This window comes from Epinephelus moara, chromosome 2 (genome assembly GCF_006386435.1).
Source record: "Epinephelus moara isolate mb chromosome 2, YSFRI_EMoa_1.0, whole genome shotgun sequence".
Classification (NCBI taxonomy): domain Eukaryota; kingdom Metazoa; phylum Chordata; class Actinopteri; order Perciformes; family Serranidae; genus Epinephelus; species Epinephelus moara.
Genome location: NC_065507.1, coordinates 6,772,500 through 6,794,254, shown reverse-complemented (window position 1 = coordinate 6,794,254; position 21,755 = coordinate 6,772,500). Strand labels below are relative to the sequence as shown.

General features: G+C 41.3%; 1 protein-coding gene across 1 annotated transcript in view; it reads left to right on the top strand.

Annotated features, from left to right (window-relative positions):
- Nucleotides 1-21,755, top strand: part of LOC126397843 (calsyntenin-2-like) — a 351,479-nt gene that overhangs the window by 308,056 nt on the left and 21,668 nt on the right. Inside the window, exons 10-11 of the mRNA XM_050056844.1 lie at nucleotides 3,345-3,511; nucleotides 10,580-10,728. Coding sequence (XP_049912801.1) covers nucleotides 3,345-3,511; nucleotides 10,580-10,728 — 316 coding nt within the window. The remainder of the gene's footprint in view (nucleotides 1-3,344; nucleotides 3,512-10,579; nucleotides 10,729-21,755) is intronic.

Sequence of the window (21,755 nt, the reverse complement as noted above, 5' to 3'; positions counted from 1 at the left end):
GGCGATCAGCAGTGATGTGGTGGTTCACTTTTACACTGTGATCTGTAGCCTATAGTTCGGCTTTAGCTTCTAACTATCTTTGTCTTTTTAACCTGTTGTTGCTGCTGAGTCAGTTTGACATCCTGGATATATCCTTCAAACACAGATTGTAGACCCCTCTGTCTGCTTCTCTCTGGAATCACTCTTTCATTTTTCCAAAATATGATCATATTTCTATAGGAAGTACTGTTGTAATTTGGGCTCCATGCTTACTCCAACAGCTTGTTGGACCATCACAAAGGGGCAGGGCTTAGCAAAAAGTCAATTCTTATAGCTGCCCCCATATTTGCATCTTCCCAGTCAAAGCCAAGAAAATATTGGCGTTGCACATTTCTGCAAACCATGGATTTGTTACATTGTACATTTTATACATATCATAGCAATGTTTTTGTTAAGGGGGTGAAGTAGTATATGAGCTGACTTTGTCATTGGATATTGGAGGAGATGGTGTCACCAGGGCTGCAGACCAGTGTTTGAGACCAACAAACTAGGTGTTTCCACTGGGGATACCACCACGACAAGTGTTTGTTTTATACAGAGACATCACTGACTTTCCTACTGGAATAGTGTCATAAAAAGTACCTAATCTAGACATTACTGTATTTTTAGCCAAGCTTGTGCCACCAAAAGTGAGTATTTTAAGCCAAAACACATCCGTTCCTAACGTAAACAAGTAGTTTTGTGTCTGAACCTAACCCCACATTAACCATAGCATTGTTGAAATGTGAAGAAATGTGAAGTTTCAACATAATTGCTTTATATGTAACACACAACTGTAACCTATCCCTGGTTTGTTAAAATGTACCATGCCAACATTAATTCTGGTGATTGGGTTGCCAGTCAAGAAAAAGGCTTCATCAGTCTTTCATTTTGGAAGGCAGGCAGGCAGATGACAGACTAGAAGGTTGATATGATCTGGGTATATCACACAACCAGTCGGACTCTGCTACACGGGCAATAAGGGAGCTCTTTTCCAGATGGCCATAGCGCACAATGTAGCTCCAGTTTAGCAACTGCAGGGATGATTCTAATTTATATTTTCACAAAGCACCGTAGGGCATGATAAAGTGTTTCCAGTAGTGGTCAGCCGTGTCTCCACCTGCACTGACTAAGCTTTTCAGACCCTGGATACATCACTTAGGGCAGTGATACATGTGCCTGCATCATCCACAGGGAATTACCTGGTCAAGGTTGGGAACGTCTGATGAAGTGTAGCTGAGGGGTTTTGAATTGAGGATTCCCCCAGCTCCAGTTACTGTAGAATATTGCAGAGTATTTCTTCAACTGGATTTCCTGGTTCTCCTCCAGCAACTGAATGCATCTGGGAGGCTGCTCAATGCATACTCAGGAGCCAGGACATACTGTTACATTTACCTAATGTGGGTCGTACTCAAGCCAGATAGAAAGGTCAAGAAAGGCATGTACAGGATGCAGAGGGGGTTAGAGGTCAGTTTAGAGCAGCATGGGAGCTACTGTCCTGTTTCTCATAATGTAAAGGTCCCAAATGCATTGTCATCGGAGTTATTGAGTGCTCTACTTTCCATGCTGGTGATGCTTTTAACAATAGTCAGGCTAAAAAGCAGTGAGATGATTGGACCACTTCCCTCATTTGCTCTATCTACTGGTGAGGTGGAATTATAGGCTACAATAGCAAGTAGCAGCTTTCCTATATGGTCAGTAGACGCACATACACAGGATAATGAACTGATGCCATGACGTTATTCTGATGGCTCATAATTCCGAAGCCCCAATAGCCTGGAAAAATATCCTATTGGCCCGAAATGCTGTTTGTCCAATAACATGTTATCCACAAAACAAACGGCCATTAATCTGAAGAGCTGTTTCTCCGAAAATATGCCACACACTCTCCCAAACAGAAGCACATGGACAATTCTATCGGAATGACGTTGATGCACCTTTAACCACCTGCCCTACTCTGCCTCTGACTGGCTTACCTTTATCTTCTTATCCTAACCTCTTATCCTATTCCTATCCAATCCCACTCCTCATGCCTAAACCTAACCAACCCAATCAACAGTGGCAATGTATGCTAGCCAAAGTTATAAGGTCCGATGATGTCATTCTGCATAATAATTAGCCATGTGCTTCTGTTTCGGTGAGTGCCATCTGAAAAAATGGCCCTTTGGAGATTTTAGGAGGGATACCAGGGTGTCAAAGGGTTTTGGTTCAAAGGAACTTTTTGTGACTTCAGAATATTGGGCTGTCGAAACAATGGACAGTCCCCAATAAGCTCAGTGAATGCGCACAAAGCAACTGACTACTGTACGCACAATCTCAACGAAGTAAGAAAAGAATGCTAAAAGCCATTCTTTGCCGCTTGCCTCAGACAATCACTTGGGAGCAGAGGTGTGCAGAGGGGCTAAACAGATGCACTGATAGAGAGACAGAAAGACTACTTCTTAGTAAAAACCTTACCTTCACTATATCTTTGCCCATCAATCTTCGCTTTGCTCCATCCTCCTTTTAATCTATGAATACATTTTACTGTGTAAGGATTATTTTTTATAACAAATGTCATTAGATGAAGGGACTGTTCTGTACTTAAAGTACGTTGGTGGATTACAGTCAGAGCTGGAGCCAAGCAGTGAGAAGGGAAGAGGTAGTGAGGAAATAAAGGTGAAGTTGTGCTACCCAGAGCTAGTAACCTTTCGGCTAATGAGTGGTTCTGAGACTTTTCTGGCTGGTACTGGCCTTTACGGAGTTCAGAGAACATGCTTTAAATGTGTTGACTTTTTCGTTACCTTTATCTCGCCTGGATGGGCTGGCTGAGTAACACTTGCACTTTTACAGCAGCACCCTGCTGCTTAGTCACAGAACGGAGGCACAAAACATGCATCTTAAGACCAATTATAGCCATAATTTGGTCATCAGGATTATAATTAGAAAGAGGATAAGGTCACTGTTAGCTTGATGATCTTGTAGTGTGTAAGGGACTTAGATGTGCCACATACCAACAGAGACAAGCATGACTTGATGGTAATTACTGTAGATTAACCCTAACCCCCAAAACAAATATCTACGCAAGGTTTCTGTGACTCATTATAATGATTGTTAAGACTGGGTGAAGGGTCACTGCGTTTGCTCTGGTAGATACTTTAATGTCTTGTTGTACAGTAGGTTTTGTTGTTGTGCTTAAAGCAACATGGGTGGATAAACACCAAAGCAAATACTGCTTCTAGCCAATAGTGTCACCACAAGCCTCAAATAAACTTGTGCTTTAAATTTCAGAAAGGCCTCTCATAAACTGTTTCACTATATGTGTGTGTATGGTTGTGTGTGTGTAGGTGGGGAGGTGACCAAGCCACGGTTCACTCAGTACTTCCGGGGCAGCCTGTCCGGACTGACCATCCGACCGGGTAAGATCGAGAGTCAGAAAGTCATTTCCTGTCTGCAGGCCTGCAAAGAGGGACTAGACATCAACTCCCTCGAGAGTCTGGATAAGAACATAAAGGTAGGTATTTATTCATCAATCTTTTTAAAAAAAAAAACGTATCCTTTTTATTGATTTGTCTACAGAGATACAGTACACTCTTACATAGAAACAGGTCCCATTAGGTCCATCCTAACATTTCCAAGTTTTTTGTGCAGCTACACCTGCTGTATTTAGATTGAGAGTCCTCAATCAATGAATATTGAAACTCCAGGGTAAATAGAAAATAAGTCAAATTTTCAATAATTAAAACAAATAAATTGTCGTGGCTGTGGTTTACCTCGTCCTATGGTTTCTATTGTCTTTCCTCCCTTTACTTAATTGCTTTTTGAAGTTGTTTCTAGGAATACCTCACGTAGGTGGGAAATCTAAGGGATTTTCAACAGAAAATGCTCAACTGTATACATTAAATGAAAAACTTCGAGAGCATAAAAAAGGTTGAACAGAGCCTGCAGAAGTAAACAAGTCCAACCTCTACCTAGACAGCGTTATTATCTTTATCCTAGTCTTTTTCAAATTGTCCTTCATTCATCCATGTCCTGTATGTAAGATTCTCCATCACCTGAATATCGTCAATGATGATCAGCTATTGTTGGTGATGTGGAGCATCATCTTTGTAATTGCTTGCAGCAAGGAGGATCTTAACCAAATATTGAACGATTCTTGTGCACCGTGTCCTCCATATGCCCCAAGTACAATACAATACATGTTTGTGGGATTCTATATCCCAAGAGCTCAAAAAGAACAGAATGTATACCATCCCAGAAGGTTGGATTTTCTGTTCAATCATTTTTACAATTCAGTTTTCGTTTGGATTAAACAAATGTTATATAACGTGGTGACAATTGGAACATTAGTGAGCCTTGGAGGTGCTGGTTGGTGGATTTTGTTACCTTAGCCAGGCCAGCTGTTTCCAGTCTTTATGCTAAGCTAAGCTATGTGCCATAGCTTCATATTCACAGTTCACATGTGAAAGTGGTATCAATCTTGTCACCTAACTCTCAGCAAGAAAGCATATTTGCCAAAATGTTTAACTATATCTTTAAATTCAATCTCTGACATGTTCAAGTTGTTTTTCTAACAACATTCTCACTCCGACCTCGTCAAATATTGATGTTTTGGTCATGGACATTCCACGTCCACATATGACGTGCAGTGTAGCCTAGGTGCATTTGTTGTTGACGTTCTGGGACACTGTGTCAATTTCTCTTCTTTCAAGATACACTTCCATTATCAAAAGGAAATTTAACGTTTAAATACAGTCTCTTTCCAAATAAATCCACTATGCCGGTACAACACCTAAAAATTGACATTTTTTTCCTTCAACAACGAACACTTGGATTAGGTTCAGGCAACAAAAGGAAGTGGTTAGGTTTAGCAAAAAGAACAGGGTTTGGCTTTAGAATCTTACGGGACATGAACATCACTCTCTCGGGTGAAAGTCAGTGTTTGTTGGACCCATCCACCCCACTCGGACTTTCGCTGCCTTAACTTTTGTCCTTGTCCCACTGCATTTCCCCCCTGACACTAGCGGGCACCGTTAAACTATAAAGGCAACCGACTGCGTATCATGCCAACGTTAAAGGATACCTTTTTCGTTGGTTTCTGATGCCACAAGTCACTGCCCAAGCGGATGTTGATGACTTCAGAGTGAGACCGTGCTCACTATATTGAGTATACATTCAACATCCTCTCTGGTGTGTGCACATGCACAGAAACACACAGTTTGATTCCAGTCGACACAAAAACACTTCCTCTTTAAATTACCACAGCTAAATCACCACTTGGTTTCCTTGAAACTCCTCAGACACCTCCCACCCCTCTTTCAGCAGCTCAGCTAATCCATCTCCCTGCACTGTGGAAGATAGAGGGCAAACAAGATGGATAGGGGTTTGTGTAGACTCAAAGCCGGCCCCCTATCCACCCATCCTCAGCTCCTTTAACTCTTACCCTGTCTTTCTATCTTCAGTCTTCTTGTCTCCCTTCACTTCTGCTGCTCAATCTGTAGAGCTCCTTGTGCTGTGTTGCAGCAAAGAGATCCTTGCCAGTCTTTTGAGAAGACAAGGTAGGATGAGGAGAGAAGAGGAGAGGAGGACAACCTCTCTAGAGCCAGTGTAGTTTATCTTTTGAGAGCTATTTCATTTTCTTCTTAGCTGCACACTCGTCTGGCTCCCTTAAGTCCACGGGAAGCTTAAGGACAGTTTAGCCAAGCAGGTGCAGGACTGGCACAGCACAATCAGAGGAGAATAACAGGGAGGGAAGGAGAGACGGTGGGAGGTTGAGGCAGATAGATGGGAGGTATAGCGACAGAGAACAGAAGATGAGAGGAGACAGCAAGAGAAGCGAAGGTGTGAAGGGGAAAATGACAGGGGAGAGGGAGTGCACGGAGAGCCCCGTGGAGTGCCGAAGTACCGTCGCCCTGCTGCTGAGAGCCAGTTTTAGGAAATGGGAGACACTCAGTGCACTCTGCAGTTCTAGCAGGAGACCACTAAACCCTCTTTAAAGTAAGAAGGGCTTCAAATCCCTGCCATCAAACTCTGCAGGAAAACACACACCTCTGTCAGACTGTACTTGTGAGGAGAGTCCACTGACTGTTTTTTCCTCTCTTGGTTTAAAGGGCCATGCCAGTGTTTTCTTCATGAATACACACATTTCCTTTTACTATTATGCTACTGTTTTCCTTCCTGTCATCTGTGCAGCCGCTGCCTTCCACTGATTTCCGTACAGAATGAAAATCTGTTTGCAAAGGCTCGAGACTACCTTAAAATAGGTGATCCATCACAGTGAACATGTTGCTTTTAGTCAAAGTGACGTTGCTGTTGCATGGTAATGCAGCACAAACATGATGTTCACTTTGATGGATTACCTGATTCAAGCAAGTTTCAAGTCTCAGCAAGCTGAGGTTCATACTGTACCACTGCACAGTGAAATGAATAGAAATCAATGGCTGACTGAAGTGGTTGACTAAAATTTGGGGTTGCCCCTGCATGCTTTGGACCTTTTAACCAGTGCAATTACAATTAAAGCATTTACAAGCGGACTAGATCAAATGCCTTGTGTGAGAAAGCTGCTCTTGATTGGTCAGAATTTCCATGTGGGTAAAATCCAGGAAGTAAAGCAAACGTTGAAGAAGAGTACACTTGCAAGATAAATGTGACACTTTCTAATGTCACAATGAAGGGACAACTACGCAGGTTGATTTTAGCGCTGCTCATCGTGGACTATATTGCTGTCATTGTTCATTTTAGTCAAACCATACAGTTTGAAAACGAGGCGCGGCTCCAACTAGAAAACAATGTTTTGATGCATTGGATGTGCTGAATGTGCATATTAAGGCAGTACAGGAGGAGGTGCACATTAATAATCCTCCAGGACTGTAACATGCTCATGTTTAACCCAAACAATGTGTCATGTGACTGCAGTTGCTTCACATCCAGGTCGGAACACCTTCTCACCACAAACGAACCGCACCAGAGTTCGTTTGAAACCAGACTGAGACCACCTCTTCAAGAAGGTCTCAGTCTGGTTGTTTTGGTGCGCACCTGAGTGTGATTGCTGTGTTCACACCTGCCCAATCGAACCGCACTTAAGGGGCAAATGAACTTGAGTTTGATTGAACTGAACCAAACAGGGCAGGTGTGAAATCACCTTAAACACCTCTGTTAAACTGGTCCAGTATTAAATGAGAGTGCTGCAGCTGACAGCCACAAAACAGACCGCGATGTAACCACTCGGGTCATGTTCGCAGTCAGTTTACGTCCACTAAAAGCGCTTGTTTTTGTCACTGACTACATGTGTCTGGCGACACTCTGGAAAGCATCCTTACAGAAAAAAACCTGTTTGTTAAAGAGTAAGATCCTGTTTGTTTATCCAGAAACTGCCTGTAAATCACCTCTGACAATTCTACAGGACTCCATTTAAATAAACAGTAATTTAAGCATGTATAGGTCAGCATATTCTCACATTTAACTGGGCTGAGTAAGGATTTATTGCAATCAAACCAGAGTTGGTGATTGCTGGAACAGTGAAAAGAAGAAAAGATGTTTTTTGTGAGTGTTATGTTGCTTCCATCAACATTAAATGAAGTGTGTTTTCCAGTTATAAAATTACTGTTTACTTAAATTGAGGTTTTGGTGTTTTTAGTTAAACAGTTTTTTAACAAAAAGGCCTTTCCATGTAGGAACCATTACGAACATAAACTGATGGTGCAAACATGCCCCATATTGTTGCATTGCAATCTGTTTCCCCGTTGCAGCAGTCTCGTTCGATACTGGGCCAGTTACAAAAATTGTCGTTTCCATTAGTCAGAGAAAAAAAACATGGTAAACTAGGGTCCAGGTTGAAAAGAATTTTTAAAAAAAAAAATAAAATCACACTTTGTGCCACCAGGTCAAGATAACAGATGGTAGGGGTTTTTTTGTTTTGTTTTTTGTTTTTCAATTTAATAAAGGACATACCAGGGGTCCGTTTCAGAAAGGAGGTTCAACAAACTCTGAGCCTAACCCTAACTCTGAGCTGAGTAACTCTGAGATGGGAAACTCTGGGTTACGGGTTTCAGAACAGGAGATTTCAATCGGTTCAATCAACACAGAGTTTGTTCACTCTGAGTTAAGCGCATGCACCACGACTTTAAAAAGCCGTCATCAATGGAGCCCCGATACCACGATTCACCATGGCAACAAGCTACAAGAAAAGGTCTGCATTTTTTTTACTCCGCTGGAGTTGGATATTTTAATGCGCTCATACAGCGAATTTGAAGCTGTTTTCAGGAAGAAGAGTAACACGGCTGCAGCAGCGAAGGAACGGGAGTCGGCGTGGGAGAAAATTACTGCTCGAGTCAATGCGAAAGTTTAAATTTATTTTAAATATTTATGCAATCACAATAATATTAGGCTACAGATGCAAACAGGTGGAATGGTGTTAAAGCTAAAATTTAATTCACTTAGATGCAATCCCACCTCATTATTTTTCAAGTGAAAATGGTCTCAAAACAAGTTACTTTTAGGTGTGATTTGTTTTGACTAGAAATAAGACATTTTGACTAGAAATAAGACAAATATTCTCGGTAAGATTTTGAGTTTTTACAGTGTGATGCAGTCTGACATTTTGAGACAGTCAGTCTCCCTGCACATTAATGCTGTGAATGGACTTCATATTCACACAGTCTCCTTCATTTTGTGAAGGAGCAATGATGGGAATGTGGGTTGCATCAATGCTCCCTATCACACCGGGAAATCCTAAAAGAAATTAAAATGACTAATCCCAGTCTGAGGTTGCAGCACCATGTCATTAACTGAATATGATTTATAATCATAAATTTTAACTGATTTCTACATCATTCACCTGCAATCCTGTGGAACTCCTCCTTGATGACCCTCACAGGTTTATGTCCAGGGAACACAACAACAAAAGAGTTTAACAGACGTTTCAGAGCTAGGGACACTTTTCTCACGGCTCTGCAGACAGTGGCCTTACTGATATATTCTGCATCTCCGATATTATACAGAAAACTCCCGTTTGCAATAAAACGAAGAGCAACACAAAGAATCTGGGTAGATGAAAGTGCACGTCCACGGTTGGTGACGTTGGTTATGTCACGACGGATGAGGTTATGGATATAAATGATGGACTGTGATGTGAAACGGTACCGTTCAAAAAGAAAATGTTCTGGAAATGATAATACGTCAATTCTGGGCCTGTGAATAATCTCCCGACGAATGCGTAACTCCCTCCTCAGTAACACTGCCTCTTCGTCCACAGGGTCCTCCAAGAACGGACATGCCATGGTCGAAAAAAGTAGATTTAGAACTAGAACACACTTTAGGATCCGACTTTACCTTGAGGACAGATGATCAAACTCGCTGAAACCCGCGCGACACTAAACGAATGAATGAATGAATCACACTGCGTGTGTGGCGTAAGAGGGAGGAGACAGCTAGAAACTCGAGGTTCATTGAAGAAAACCTGCTCCCGACCAGGTTAGGTTCACAGAGTCAGTTGCCATAGTAACTGACACCGAGCTTCAGTTACCTCTCTTTCTGAAACGGGCTGGAGTTACTCCGCTTTCTCTGGTTTAAGTTACCTCCCTCTCTGAAACGGAAAACCCAGAGTTTCCCTCATTTCAGGGTTAACAGACTCAAAGTTTTCACTAAACCTGCTTTGTGAAACGGACCCCAGAAGGGCAAAATATCCCTGAAAAGTTCCAAACTTAGATTAAATGACAGTATATAACGTGAAAGGGTGCTGTTGAACTTTATCGCATTATACAGAGAAGTGTTTCAGTTATTTAGCCAATCCTCTGATATTAATTTGCTTTAATTTTCATTATATCAATTTAATTAAATTCAATTTAATTTCTAAAGCCCAATATCACAAATCACAGTTTGCCTTAGAGGGCTTTGCAGCATACGACATCCCTCTGTCCTTTGACCCTCACAGGGGATAAGGAAAAACTCTCCAAAAAAACCTTCAACAGGTTAAAAAACGGTAGAAACCTCAGGAAGAACAACTGAGGAGGGATCCGTCCTCCAGGATGGACAGACGTGCAATAGATGTCGTGTATACAGAACAAATCAACATACTAAATTTACAGTGATCCTTAATATGTATGTATTAGACTGCATTAGTTTTACATAGACGTAGAACAAACTAGAGTATGTATTCAGCAAATTGCTAGAAACACGACTCCAAATCAATGCTGATGTTGCCCTGTGCCATTTGGCCACTCCTTGCTTACATGTTCACCATATAAACTTCACATAGAGATGATATGTAACTGATGTGTGTACAGCTTGTTGCGCTGCTCCCAAGTAGCCAACAAAATCTATGAATACAGGTTCATGGTGAGTTCGATTTAACTATCAGATCTCGAGGCCCTGACTTGAAGACATCCCCTGCATCAGAATGTAGTTTCAGAATGAATCACATTTCCACACAGCAAATCTTGGTCCATACCAGACGCTGGACAAATCTACTGCATCTCGACTGGAACTGATTGAGTGCAGCTATAAATGGCTCCGTTTGTGTTGACATTTTATCACAAACTGCTTCAGGTTCCATCTAACATCTCTGTTTTCTCTCTCCATATAGTTCCACTTTAACCCGGCCCAGTCTATCTTGGTAATGGAGGGAGAGGACTTGGAAAACATGAACGCTGCTGTGAGGAAAGTTTCCTACATAAACTCTCGTCAGTTTCCCACACCAGGCATCCGACGTTTGCACATCTCCACTGCCGTCCAGTACGTACAGTTCTTTTTCTCTTCCTTCCACTTGCTGCCTGTGTCTCTATACTTTTATTTAAACTTTCTGTTCCCTATTTTTTTTTTCAGTTATTGCTGTGTTGGTTTCTCTGTATCTCAGACACAAGGGGTGCCAACCTACCTCAACGCTTCTGTTAAGTGTTAAGACAACACAGTAGATATCACAGCCTGACTTGATACATCATTCCCTTCTCACGCATTGATCCCGAGCCCTCCTTCTCTCACCTCTCTCTCTCTGTTTCTCCTTTCCTCTGCTGTGACTTTCCTTTCCTTTCCCTTTAATACACCATTTTCTGTTCGCTGTCGCCACCGGGGGCCAGTTTTTACATTTTCATGTCATGTATTAATAATTCTGCCTGGATTTTGCCAGAGGAATGAGAGAAAGAGATATACAAAAAGAGAGAGAAAGTGTGTGTGTGGGGGTGGGGCTGAGGCTGGCTGGTAAAACAGCCTCCCTCGGCGGGCTACCATTAAAATTCATGATTGTTTTAAATATATGTAGACCCCTACAGCGCAGCCCTGGGGGTTCACTCTCCGCCCTCCTGTTGGGTTCGATGCACGGCCGTGGGCCCGAGAACTTCAACTAACACAGCAGAAGTGAGGGTGTGTGTGTCCGTGCATGTTGGTGTGTGCGCCGCACAGGCGGCTGGTGATGAAGCAGAGTCATCGTAGCTGGAGGCGCACCGATTATCAAGGAATACATTATGCTAATGACGGCTAGGCTTGCGTCACTGCTAAATGTTGTTTAAATTAAGTTTCTCTCACAGACTGCTGACTGGTGTGCGAGTTGCCATAGTTGTGTGCATGCCTGAGTGTGCGTGTGTGTGCATATAAGAGATGAAAACAGCGTGAAACACTACTTGTGGATATGTGTGGCAAATGTGTGAGAGAGCGTCCATTTAAGAACATGTGTAAAGACTCAGTGATGAGGTGTATTTTTTCTTGTTGCAGTTTATTTTCATATTTACACCCAGAAGAGACACCAGTGGAAAAAAATCTCCTCAACTAAGTTAGTTACGCTGAGAGCCTGAAACATGGCCTCCTGCAACAAGACTGAATAAACCCCCTGTCACTGCTACAGACAGTATCGCCCCTCACAAATGCGAAGTGATGTTAAATATTTCCTGCCGATGCAATTAAACTTGTTTCTTGCTGACGCCTAGTAACTGCAGTTACTGCAGGCATTGAGAAAATAATTAGGCAAACAGCGCTAATTAACAACCCGTGTGGACTCCGCTGTTATATTTCTTCTCTGGGACTAACTTATTCCACTTCTCTTATGGAGAGTGGTTTATACATTAACGTAAAACTTACATTAAACGCTGAGCCTCAATTAAACGCTGAGTCCATTTTACTAGCTGGGTGTGGCTACACATTTTAATAAAATAAACACAGGTCTCAATGAGACGCCGGGTCGGGTTGCCATTCTTCAAATGTACAAAACCTCTTATAGCCCAGTGGGTTGTTGACTACCCGCTCAAGCAGTATGGAGATGCTACACATTGTTAGCTCAGTTAGATTCTCCACAATTCAATCGTTATGTCCATTTTAATAAAACCACGAGCACCAACATATAATTCAATCAGATTTACTGGGATGGACAAAAAAAAAAAAAAACAAGTTGATCTTTACCTTTGAAAAGGTCATATAGTCTGAATATGTGTCCATTCCTTTATTATTAGTATTTATACTCCTGTGACCCGAGCTTTTGTTTGGTATGCACTTTCAATTTCTCCTAGCTATTTGGGATTAGTAGGACTTGATTAGTATAAAAAACGTATCATTGTCTTTGTACAGTTGTTCAGTCAGGAACACTTTAGTCAAAGAAAACTTAAGTTCCATTTGCAGTATAATATTTGGTGGCATGGCTCTGTTCTGGGGCCTCTGCCTTTTGCACAGATGTAACACACTTCAGCCATCTGTAATGAAGCTAAATGATAATTCACAAGTCTCGTTTGAAATCTGAGTGAACGAGCAAGTTATTTCTTATGTAGCCTCTAAAAACAATGACAAAAATGTAATTTTATGCTAATCTTAGGCTCTTAATTATTTCTTACTATTTATGAACGTCTCCATAAAACACCTACAGAAAGAAGCCCTGTTACGTGTGAAGGAATTTAGCTCAAATTTCACAGCAGGCCTCAGTAGGAGTCTAGGTTACTAAAATCTGACAGCAGGACAACAAATTGTTTGTTAGATTTACTGACGTGTCTCTGCAGGAACAGCACAGTTGTAATTAGTGGCATTTATTAAGGCTAATAATTCTTTTAATGTGAGCTGGATTCAGGTCTTTGCTGTTTGATGCTGCAACTAACAGAGACATTAAAGGAACCAAGCCACAGATAACGTTCTGTATTTTCTCTAGTTTCCATGCTGTCAAAATATCTTACAAAAATCTGTTGGTTTTATTGGTTGTCAAGGTTTAATCTGAGGTCAGAGGTCGAGTGCGTTTGAAGTGTAACCTGCTGCCAGTCACTTTGTCCATACACATAACATACTGCACATACCTATAAACTTACAAAATCAAGTTGGCAAAAAAGCAATTACTGCGCATTAGCACAGGTGCAGAGACAGTAAATCTGCCTGATTAGAAAATGATTAGATTTTATGAGAGGCATTCACAAGGGTTTGTATACATGATATTTTTGGCACTCTAGCAGCAGATGAAAGAGAACTCAAAATTGAAATGTGTGATTAACAGGGTAAATATTTTTAGTCATGTCAGAGAGAATCATGGACCCCTTAGGGAGTCGTGTGCCACTCGTTACATGCAAAGTGTCACAATACACACTTTGAGATTCAGTGTGATTTTCAGTGATATTTTTTTTTCTCAACTATATTTATGCAACACAACTTTGCTCAGAAACTTTAAACAGACTTTAAGGGGCTTTGCTTATGACCACAATTTTTCAACAATATATGCTAAGTTCAGACTGTTGAATGGACTTCCTGTTGTCATGGTCATGATTGTGTTAGCCACAGGGTGTGTGTGACCAGTGTGCGACTTCTGTTTGCAGCAGCACATTTGTGTGTGTAGTCTCGTTGATAGCACCGGTGATTTAACTTTTAATTTGTTGTTTTAGTGCTTCATCCAGAACACACACCAGCAGAAAAGACTCTCCTCAACTGAGTTAGTTTTACTGAGAGTCTGAAAAATGGCCTCCCGCCATTACACATAAGCAAGGAATGGGAAAAAGAAAAAAAAACTGCCACGGACAGTATCACTCCTCACAAATAAACAGAGATGTTAATTAATTCCCCCAAATGCGATTAAATTTGTTTCGTGCTGACGACTAATAACTGCAATTACTGGAGGCAACGAGAAAATAAAAGTAACCAGCGCTAATCTTTGCAACAGCCCTTTTAGACTCCCTTGTCATATTTCTTTATAATTAAGTTGGACTGGCTCCAGGATTTTTTTTTTTTTTCCAGCTCGGCAGGCCCACGCAGCAGCCGTCTCCCTGCATCACTGAGTTTGTATCTCCCACTGCTCACAACAATGGCTTAGTGCCCGAGCAGCGAACAGACACACACCACCGGCTGTGGCCACAGGATAGAAAAGGAGAGATTACACGATGCCCCGAAACCTGTTTTTGTCTCAAACTGTGGCCTCAGACAACTCACTGTGGAGGATTAGAGACAATAGTTAAGTTTCCATCCAGCTGTCAGACAAAGTTTCAGAGATTCTTTTTTTTTTTTTTTTTTTATGTTACAAAAAAAATTAATGTGAATCTTTTTCCATCAACTGAGTCAAAGCCAGTAGGTATCTATACCACAAGCACATCCATGAAAACAATCAGGTCTGTCAAGACGTGTTAATTAGACGTTTGTGCTATCTGAGACCAAAAAAAAGTAAAAGAAATGTGCTTTAATTATTGTTTTCATACATCAGCCAGTGGTAGTACCAGGCTTGTTTGGTGCCGCTGCAGAAATTGATCCTTTTGTTAAAATATTTACCGTAAAACTTCAATTAAAAGCCCAGTCCCTTTTACTAGCCCGGTGTGGCTACACATTTTGACAAATAAACATGTCTCAATTAGACGCCCGGTCTGGTTACAGACGTTTGGTCATGGACTTTCCATGTCTAGAAACGACATGAAAGGTACCCTGGCTGAGTTGGTTGTTCACGTTCTGGGACGTCGTGTCAAGTTCTGCCTGTTACATGCATCGCCTTCTTTCAATATACACTTCGTTTTCAATGGGAGGTTTGGGAGGTCTCTTTCAAAATAAAAGCACTACGTCAGTATAACAATGCAAATTGATGTTTTTTTCCTCCAACAACTAACTCACATGGTTGGGTTTAGGAAAAAGAACAGGGTTTGGCTTTATAATCTTACAGGACGCAAACACTGCTCTCCCGGGTGAAAGTCGTTGTTTGTTGGACCCATTCACCACCTCTCCCACCCGCCCTACCCAGACTTTCCTCACCTTAACTTTCGTTCTTGTCCCGTCATGTTACCCCCTGATGCCGCCAAGCACCATTTAACTATAACGGCAACCGGCTGTGTATCATGCCAACGTTAAATGACTTTTTTCGTCAGTGTCTGATGCTGAAAGTCACTGCCCAAGCGCCGGATTTCCACGACTTCAGAGTGAGACCGGGTTGTTTCGGATGTATAAAAGCAGGTTGTTGGCTACCTCAAATTATGCGTCCATTCCTTTCCAGATCCCATTCCCATTCTTCCAGATTACCCAGTAAGTTATTCATGTTCCTTTGGACCGTAGGTGTCCTCAGATCAAAAGACTCAAAAGGGTTTTTCATAAAAACGTATCCAAGTTGTGTGTATTGTTTTAACAGGATAAAGTGGTGTTGTGTCGGTATGCCGGCGGGTACTGTAATCCTCGAGTGCCTTAACTCTCTTTCTCTCTCTTGGAGCTAGATCAAATGAATGATTCATAACTGATATCTGAAGCCTAATTTCATACTGGTTTAAATAAACAATATGATAATATTTTCAGATCTTTGCGGACCGACAGTTTTTTGTGAAAAGAATTAAAGGCCTGTCCCAAATATAGGCCTGTTTATTTCAGTGATTTTAGCAAATAGCCCGGGCTATTAATTAAAGTTCTACAGTACTATAACAATGTAATGATATTTCAACTTATTATCTTCATTTTTTACAGAAAAAAATAATATAATAAGGTGGCACAGTGGTGCAATGGTTAGCATTGTCGTCTCACAGCAAGAGGGTCCCTGGTTTGAACCCAAGGCTGGGGGAGCCCTTGTGTGTGGAGTTTGCATGTTCTCCCTGTGTCAGTGTGGGTTTCCTCCAGGTGCTCCAGCTTCCTCCCACAGTCCAAAGACATGCAGGTTAACTGGTGACTCTAAATTGTCCGTAGGTGTGAATGTGAGTGTGAATGGTTGTCTGTCTCTATGTGTCAGCCCTGTGATAGTCTGGTGACCTGTCCAGGCTTACAGGATAAGGGTTACAGAAATCCATCATTAGCAACACAAAATCGATAGTACTTCACAGGCACACCAGTGTCCCTGCTATTGTCTTATCCTGATTTGATCATGTTCAGGATATGATATGAAACCTGGTAATTCATATCTGTTTATGACTCTAACAGTATTTAGGTTTCTGCAGGAGTGTCTTTGACTTCCACCTCTGTTATTTTGAGGTGCTGGTGTTGTTAGTGTCATACTCTCACTTATGGATGTCCTCACTAAGTTTTATGATCCAATATCTTTTTTGCACAGTAGCTGAAGATTTGTCCCTTCTTGTCAGGTGTTAGCCGAACGAACCACAGCCGTTTCTGTTAGACCGTATTCAGAATCACTTCCTGTAGCTCAATATATCGACCGTCCACCATTTTACAGTGTCTGAATACTGAGTGTCCAATGTCTGCACTTTAATGCCCTCAGTTCAGTGCCATCACAAATTCCTTCAATTGCATGACAAAAGCAGTGTCCGTGACATGCACACAACTTTCTGCTAACAATGCAGGCACAGGCGGAAATTACATTTATGTGACTTTACAGCTGTTAGTGACGACCAAAAATGAGGATTATTCATTAGTGTCTCAATTTACTGCTCTCTATAGAGTACACTGGTGAGTTTCTATTATATAGGGAGCAGTGAATGAGTGAATGGAGGAGGACCTTGGGCACAGCTTTAATATAAAGTTCTTTTATTTACCTCAGTGGCAGAGAGATCCGGTCTTTTACTCTAGACAAGCTTATATAAGCAACAGGCCATTGCCCGGTTAATACAATCTCAACCTTCCTCCATGTTCAAGTGGTGTCTTGATCAGTTTCCACTTTGTGTTCCACTTTACCTTTTTCCCCAAACAATGGGTGCATTCTGAGTCACATACGTTTTCTTTTTACTTTTAGTAGGTACTGTAGCTGCCCTTAAGCATATGTTGCATGCAGTAAGCACACTATCAGGACATTTAACTTTCTCATTACATTACGCCCTGAACTTTGACCCTCTTGCTTTTATAAACATTACCTTGGAGATAAAAAAGAAAAAAAACACCACTTACCGAGTTCACCAGAGACACAGACACTGCTGTTGTTACTTTGCAATGTATGTGGTTTAACTTTTAAGTTAAAACTGCACAGATTGCAGATTCTAACATTATATTTGGGACAGTGAAATTACAATTTGCAATATTTCTGATGAATTTGTTCACTTATCAATATTCCTATTATTACAATTCGACTGGTCAGCTACTCAAATGCACTGTCATCCGTCATTGTGACTTCTGACAAATGTCAATCAGCTGTCATCTGTTTGTGGGTCAGTTAGTGAGATGTATCGTCCACTGCACAGAGGATTGTGGGTCAGAACAGACAGAAAAGTATGCAGGCTTGTGTAACCGAACTTAGACCTCGCTCTAACTGCTGGTAAGCAACCCTTGGATTCTGCATTGTGTGGATAGTAATGAGGACGCTCGTCGTCCTTTTTACACCGCCATTTATTCTCTGAACTGGAACAGGATACGTACTGGTCAGTCATACATACGTTATTTTAGCACAGAGGCTAGCTAGCTGTTTCACAAAGTGCATTAAGCCGCTATCTGGACACTTTATCACTCGAAAAGAACAGCGACCCACTCGTAACTCTTTCCAGTTACATTTCCATAACTCACAGTGCATATATGTTCATATAATGGACATAGAGACATTTGTACAATGATGACAAAACATCCAGTTCTCTGTGATTTAGGTTTAGCGTCAGCCTGTTGACCGGTTAGCATTAGCCTACCATTAGCATTATGTTGACTCGACTTTTGGTTAACTAAACAATTGGTGTGCCGCTGATTACTGTTACAGCATCTAACAAACTAAATAGTTAATGTTTATGTGATTTACCTTCGTTCCACTGGTTTACTGCCTCCTGTGTATCTTGGCACATGGCCTCAAGCAACAAGGTTGCCGAGTCCTTTGTTGCTGTAGTGCCAGAATGTGCTGGTCTGTGGCACAGTATGGCGTTGAGCTGGTCATACCACTTGTTAGTACGGCGGGCGAACCCACGACGACTGTTGTAGTCCTTCAGCTTCTTATAATCTTGCTTAAGTTTCTTCAGCTTTTCACAAATTTGTGTCTGTGTGTGCCCTAAATTTAGCTCCACCAGCTTGTCGGCTATTCTTCTATAGACTTGGTCGTTTCGAGTCACCAACTCGAAGTCCCACTGAATTTCTTCCTCAGCAAATACGTTCAAAAGAGCCTGGACCTCGTCGTTCGTCCACTTCTTGTAACTTCTCTTTTTTTGCTCCACTCTCCAAATGATCAAAACACAAACGAAGTGAAGCTTGTAGAAATGAAATACAGTTTGCAGCCACACTGGCACGGAAGTGCGGAATGCTTCATGTGTGTGTTCTTCAGCACACAGCCCCGCCCATCAAGAATTCCGGGGAATCTGAAAAGTCCTACCCCCTACTAGGTCATTTGTTTCAGGGAAAGTTTGGGGTTGAGGGAAAGTTTTTTCCCCGGGTAATTTCGGTGGAAACACGCCGAGGTTGTTTTAAAATCCTGCGTAAATGGTAAAAGTTCCTGCAGTGGAAAAGGGGCTAATGTTTAACGCCTGCAGTGGCATTTACCTACTAACTCTGAGAGAGGGCGCCCTTGAGCCAATAACCCAAGTACAGCCACATCACTACACAAGTGCATGACTATCACCTTATAGCAAGTGGAATTACGTACAATACAAACTCTGTTACACTTGCATACTAAAAAATCAGACCAGATGTAGTAGAACATCTTGGTATTTTTGGCATACTGCATTTGACATACTATGTATTGTGGCATTCTAATTCTTTTTCTGGCACTAGTAGTATGGGTATAGATTCACAAATAAAACTTCCTGTAGTATATTCGCATTAAAAGTCTGTCTAATGTGAAAAAATCAGGAAGTTTTGTGAATGGTAGCGTAACATCAACAACTGTATTTTGTTTTACTGATGGAATTAGTGCTGTCAAAATGGACATTACACTAGTAAAGCGACTTTTTTTTCTTTTCCCCAGCCTACATTTGCAGTCATTATTTGAATACTACCTTTTATATTAGTATTCATACTATTAAATAATATAATGTAGACTGGGCATCTGAAATTAATTACTAAAAAATTTTCCTCCTGGCTTGTCTGTGCTTAAAATGCTCTTGGCTAGTACAATCCAAAGTTCACTATATACAGGAATGAGACAGTGTGTATATATCATGCTAAGCAAATACATTTCAGAAACTTCTACACATCCAGTATCCACAGACACTTTTTAAATGGTTTACTTTGATGTTCAGCCAAACCTGCTCCTTCTTATTGCTGTTTCCTTTCAGTTTCACTAATTCTATTCGTAAAAATTCATATAAAACTACCCCACTCTGGATGAAAAAACATATGGGCATTCATCATATGGATTTATGCATTGCAGCATAGTTTCCATCAAGATGTAGGTGAGAAAATACAGGAAGCATAACAGCTGAAGTCTTATATGCAGCAGGTTTCCAATGCAGGAAATAAGCTTGTTATGATTTCTTGCTGTAGCTGCTTACAGAGCTACAGAAGGGAGAGAAAGCATTGATGTCCCTCCCACTGACAGATGTTTGTGTGCTTGAAAGGCCTTCGGTGAAATGTAAAAACAAAAATCAGGTTGTTTGTTCAGCTTTCACGGCTTACGCCACCACCATCACCACCCTCATTCCTTCCCCCCACCCTCCCATCCCTCCTCTCCTTCCCTCTCCCTCCTCTATCCTTTCCTCATTTTAATGTCTCTTGTTTTCCATTTGATTGATGTGTAATCTGCAGCCTTTACGCTGTGTGTATGTGTGCATCAGCCAATACATCACAATGGCTGTGAGTCACGAGTGCACTCATTTGTGTGAATATGGCCAATCCGTGTGTGTGTGTGTGCGTGTGCGTGTGCGTGTGCGCACGTGCGTGTATGCATGTGCAGTCTCCCCTGTGTGGCTGTGTTGTGAGCTCACAGCTTGCTAGCTCTAGTCCTAGAGAGCCGATATGTGTCCGTCTATTAAAGGTTGCCAGTGGATGCTGTGCATTTAAACACATGCTAGCACACGGCGATGGGCAAGCAGGGAAGCAGGCATGCACGTATAAAATCACAGCAGGCACGCTGCTGCAGGTCTCTGTCTGCTGCCTGAGCACCGACAGAGCGCTTTACCCCTGAATAACTGCACACACTGTGGTCTGGATTTATCAGCTTTTAGTGTGCTGAGGAGGTCCTGTTGGTATTGATAAGCTTGATTAGCTGCTGCTCCACAGTTTTACATTTTGGTGCCAAATAGCTACTTGTGTTAGCGAAAGAGTTATTTTATAAAATGTCTACAAGTGCTCCTCAGTGTCTTCTGTCACCTTTAGAGCTGTCTGCACTCCTTCTATAAGACCTTCTCCTCACTCAACAGGGTTCAGCTGTGTTGAGTAAAATCAGGATGAAAATAGAGAAATGCCCCTGGTGACACAGACATGCACTCATGAAGGACATGTTATACATGGGAGGCATAGTGTCTGTGGGAGACTGTGGTCAATGTCATGGTATTGTGAAAGATTTCAGTTACCGGAGTATTAGTCACTGCTAAACTTGTTGTCATCTCAGTGTCATTACTGGAATAACAATACCAAACACACACAAAGCAGAAAGAAACTTTATTGGAGTCTAAATTACATTTTCGAATCATGATACTCATACTCCTATTCTTTAGTCATATAATAGCCATGTTTCCATCAGCCTGTTTAGATGCGCATCTAGAAGTATTGCATCGGAAAATTATGATGGAAACGCCAAAATTCGAATTAAAATCCCCTGATTTTCACAAACTAAAATACGCTCGCTTTAGTTAGGTTTTGGTTGATTCCAAAAAATGTTGATTCGCAAAACAGGGGATGGAAACAGTTATGGTTGAATTAAGTCTGACATAGCGCACCACTCTCCATGGTGATATCCACACTCTAGGTCGGGAATGCAGTGATGCATTTACAAGCTGGTTGCCAACCGCCAGAAAACGTAGAAGAAGAAGAAGACTTGTTTTGTTTCCGGTTCTGCGGAAAACCCCTTGCGAGTACGTAGTTTTCACCAAAGTCCATACATTTAATGGAAACACACAGGATTCGTATTTCTTTTGATGCGCATTTCCCAATGATTCAAATCACTTTTGGATGGAAACATAGCTAGTGACTACATTTTGTTTATGTCATACTATACTGGACTTTTTTGAATCATTCTGTACTATAACTTTCTTACTGACATTTTTACATCATGTTATGCAAAACTTTTTAGTGTCATTTTTAAGTCATACCATACTATGAATTTTATAAGACGATATACAATGCTTTTTTACTTTGAAGTTTTTAATGACTTTCTTTATCAAAATATACTATGCCTTTTTTATATCATAATACATTGTCACTTTTTAATGACTTTTATATGATACTATGGCCTCTTTTTTTTTTTTTTTTACAATGCTTTGTAGCATACTTTGCTGGGGCCTTTTAAAAAACATTTTTATGACATAATACTATACTACGCTTTGTTATATTGACATTTT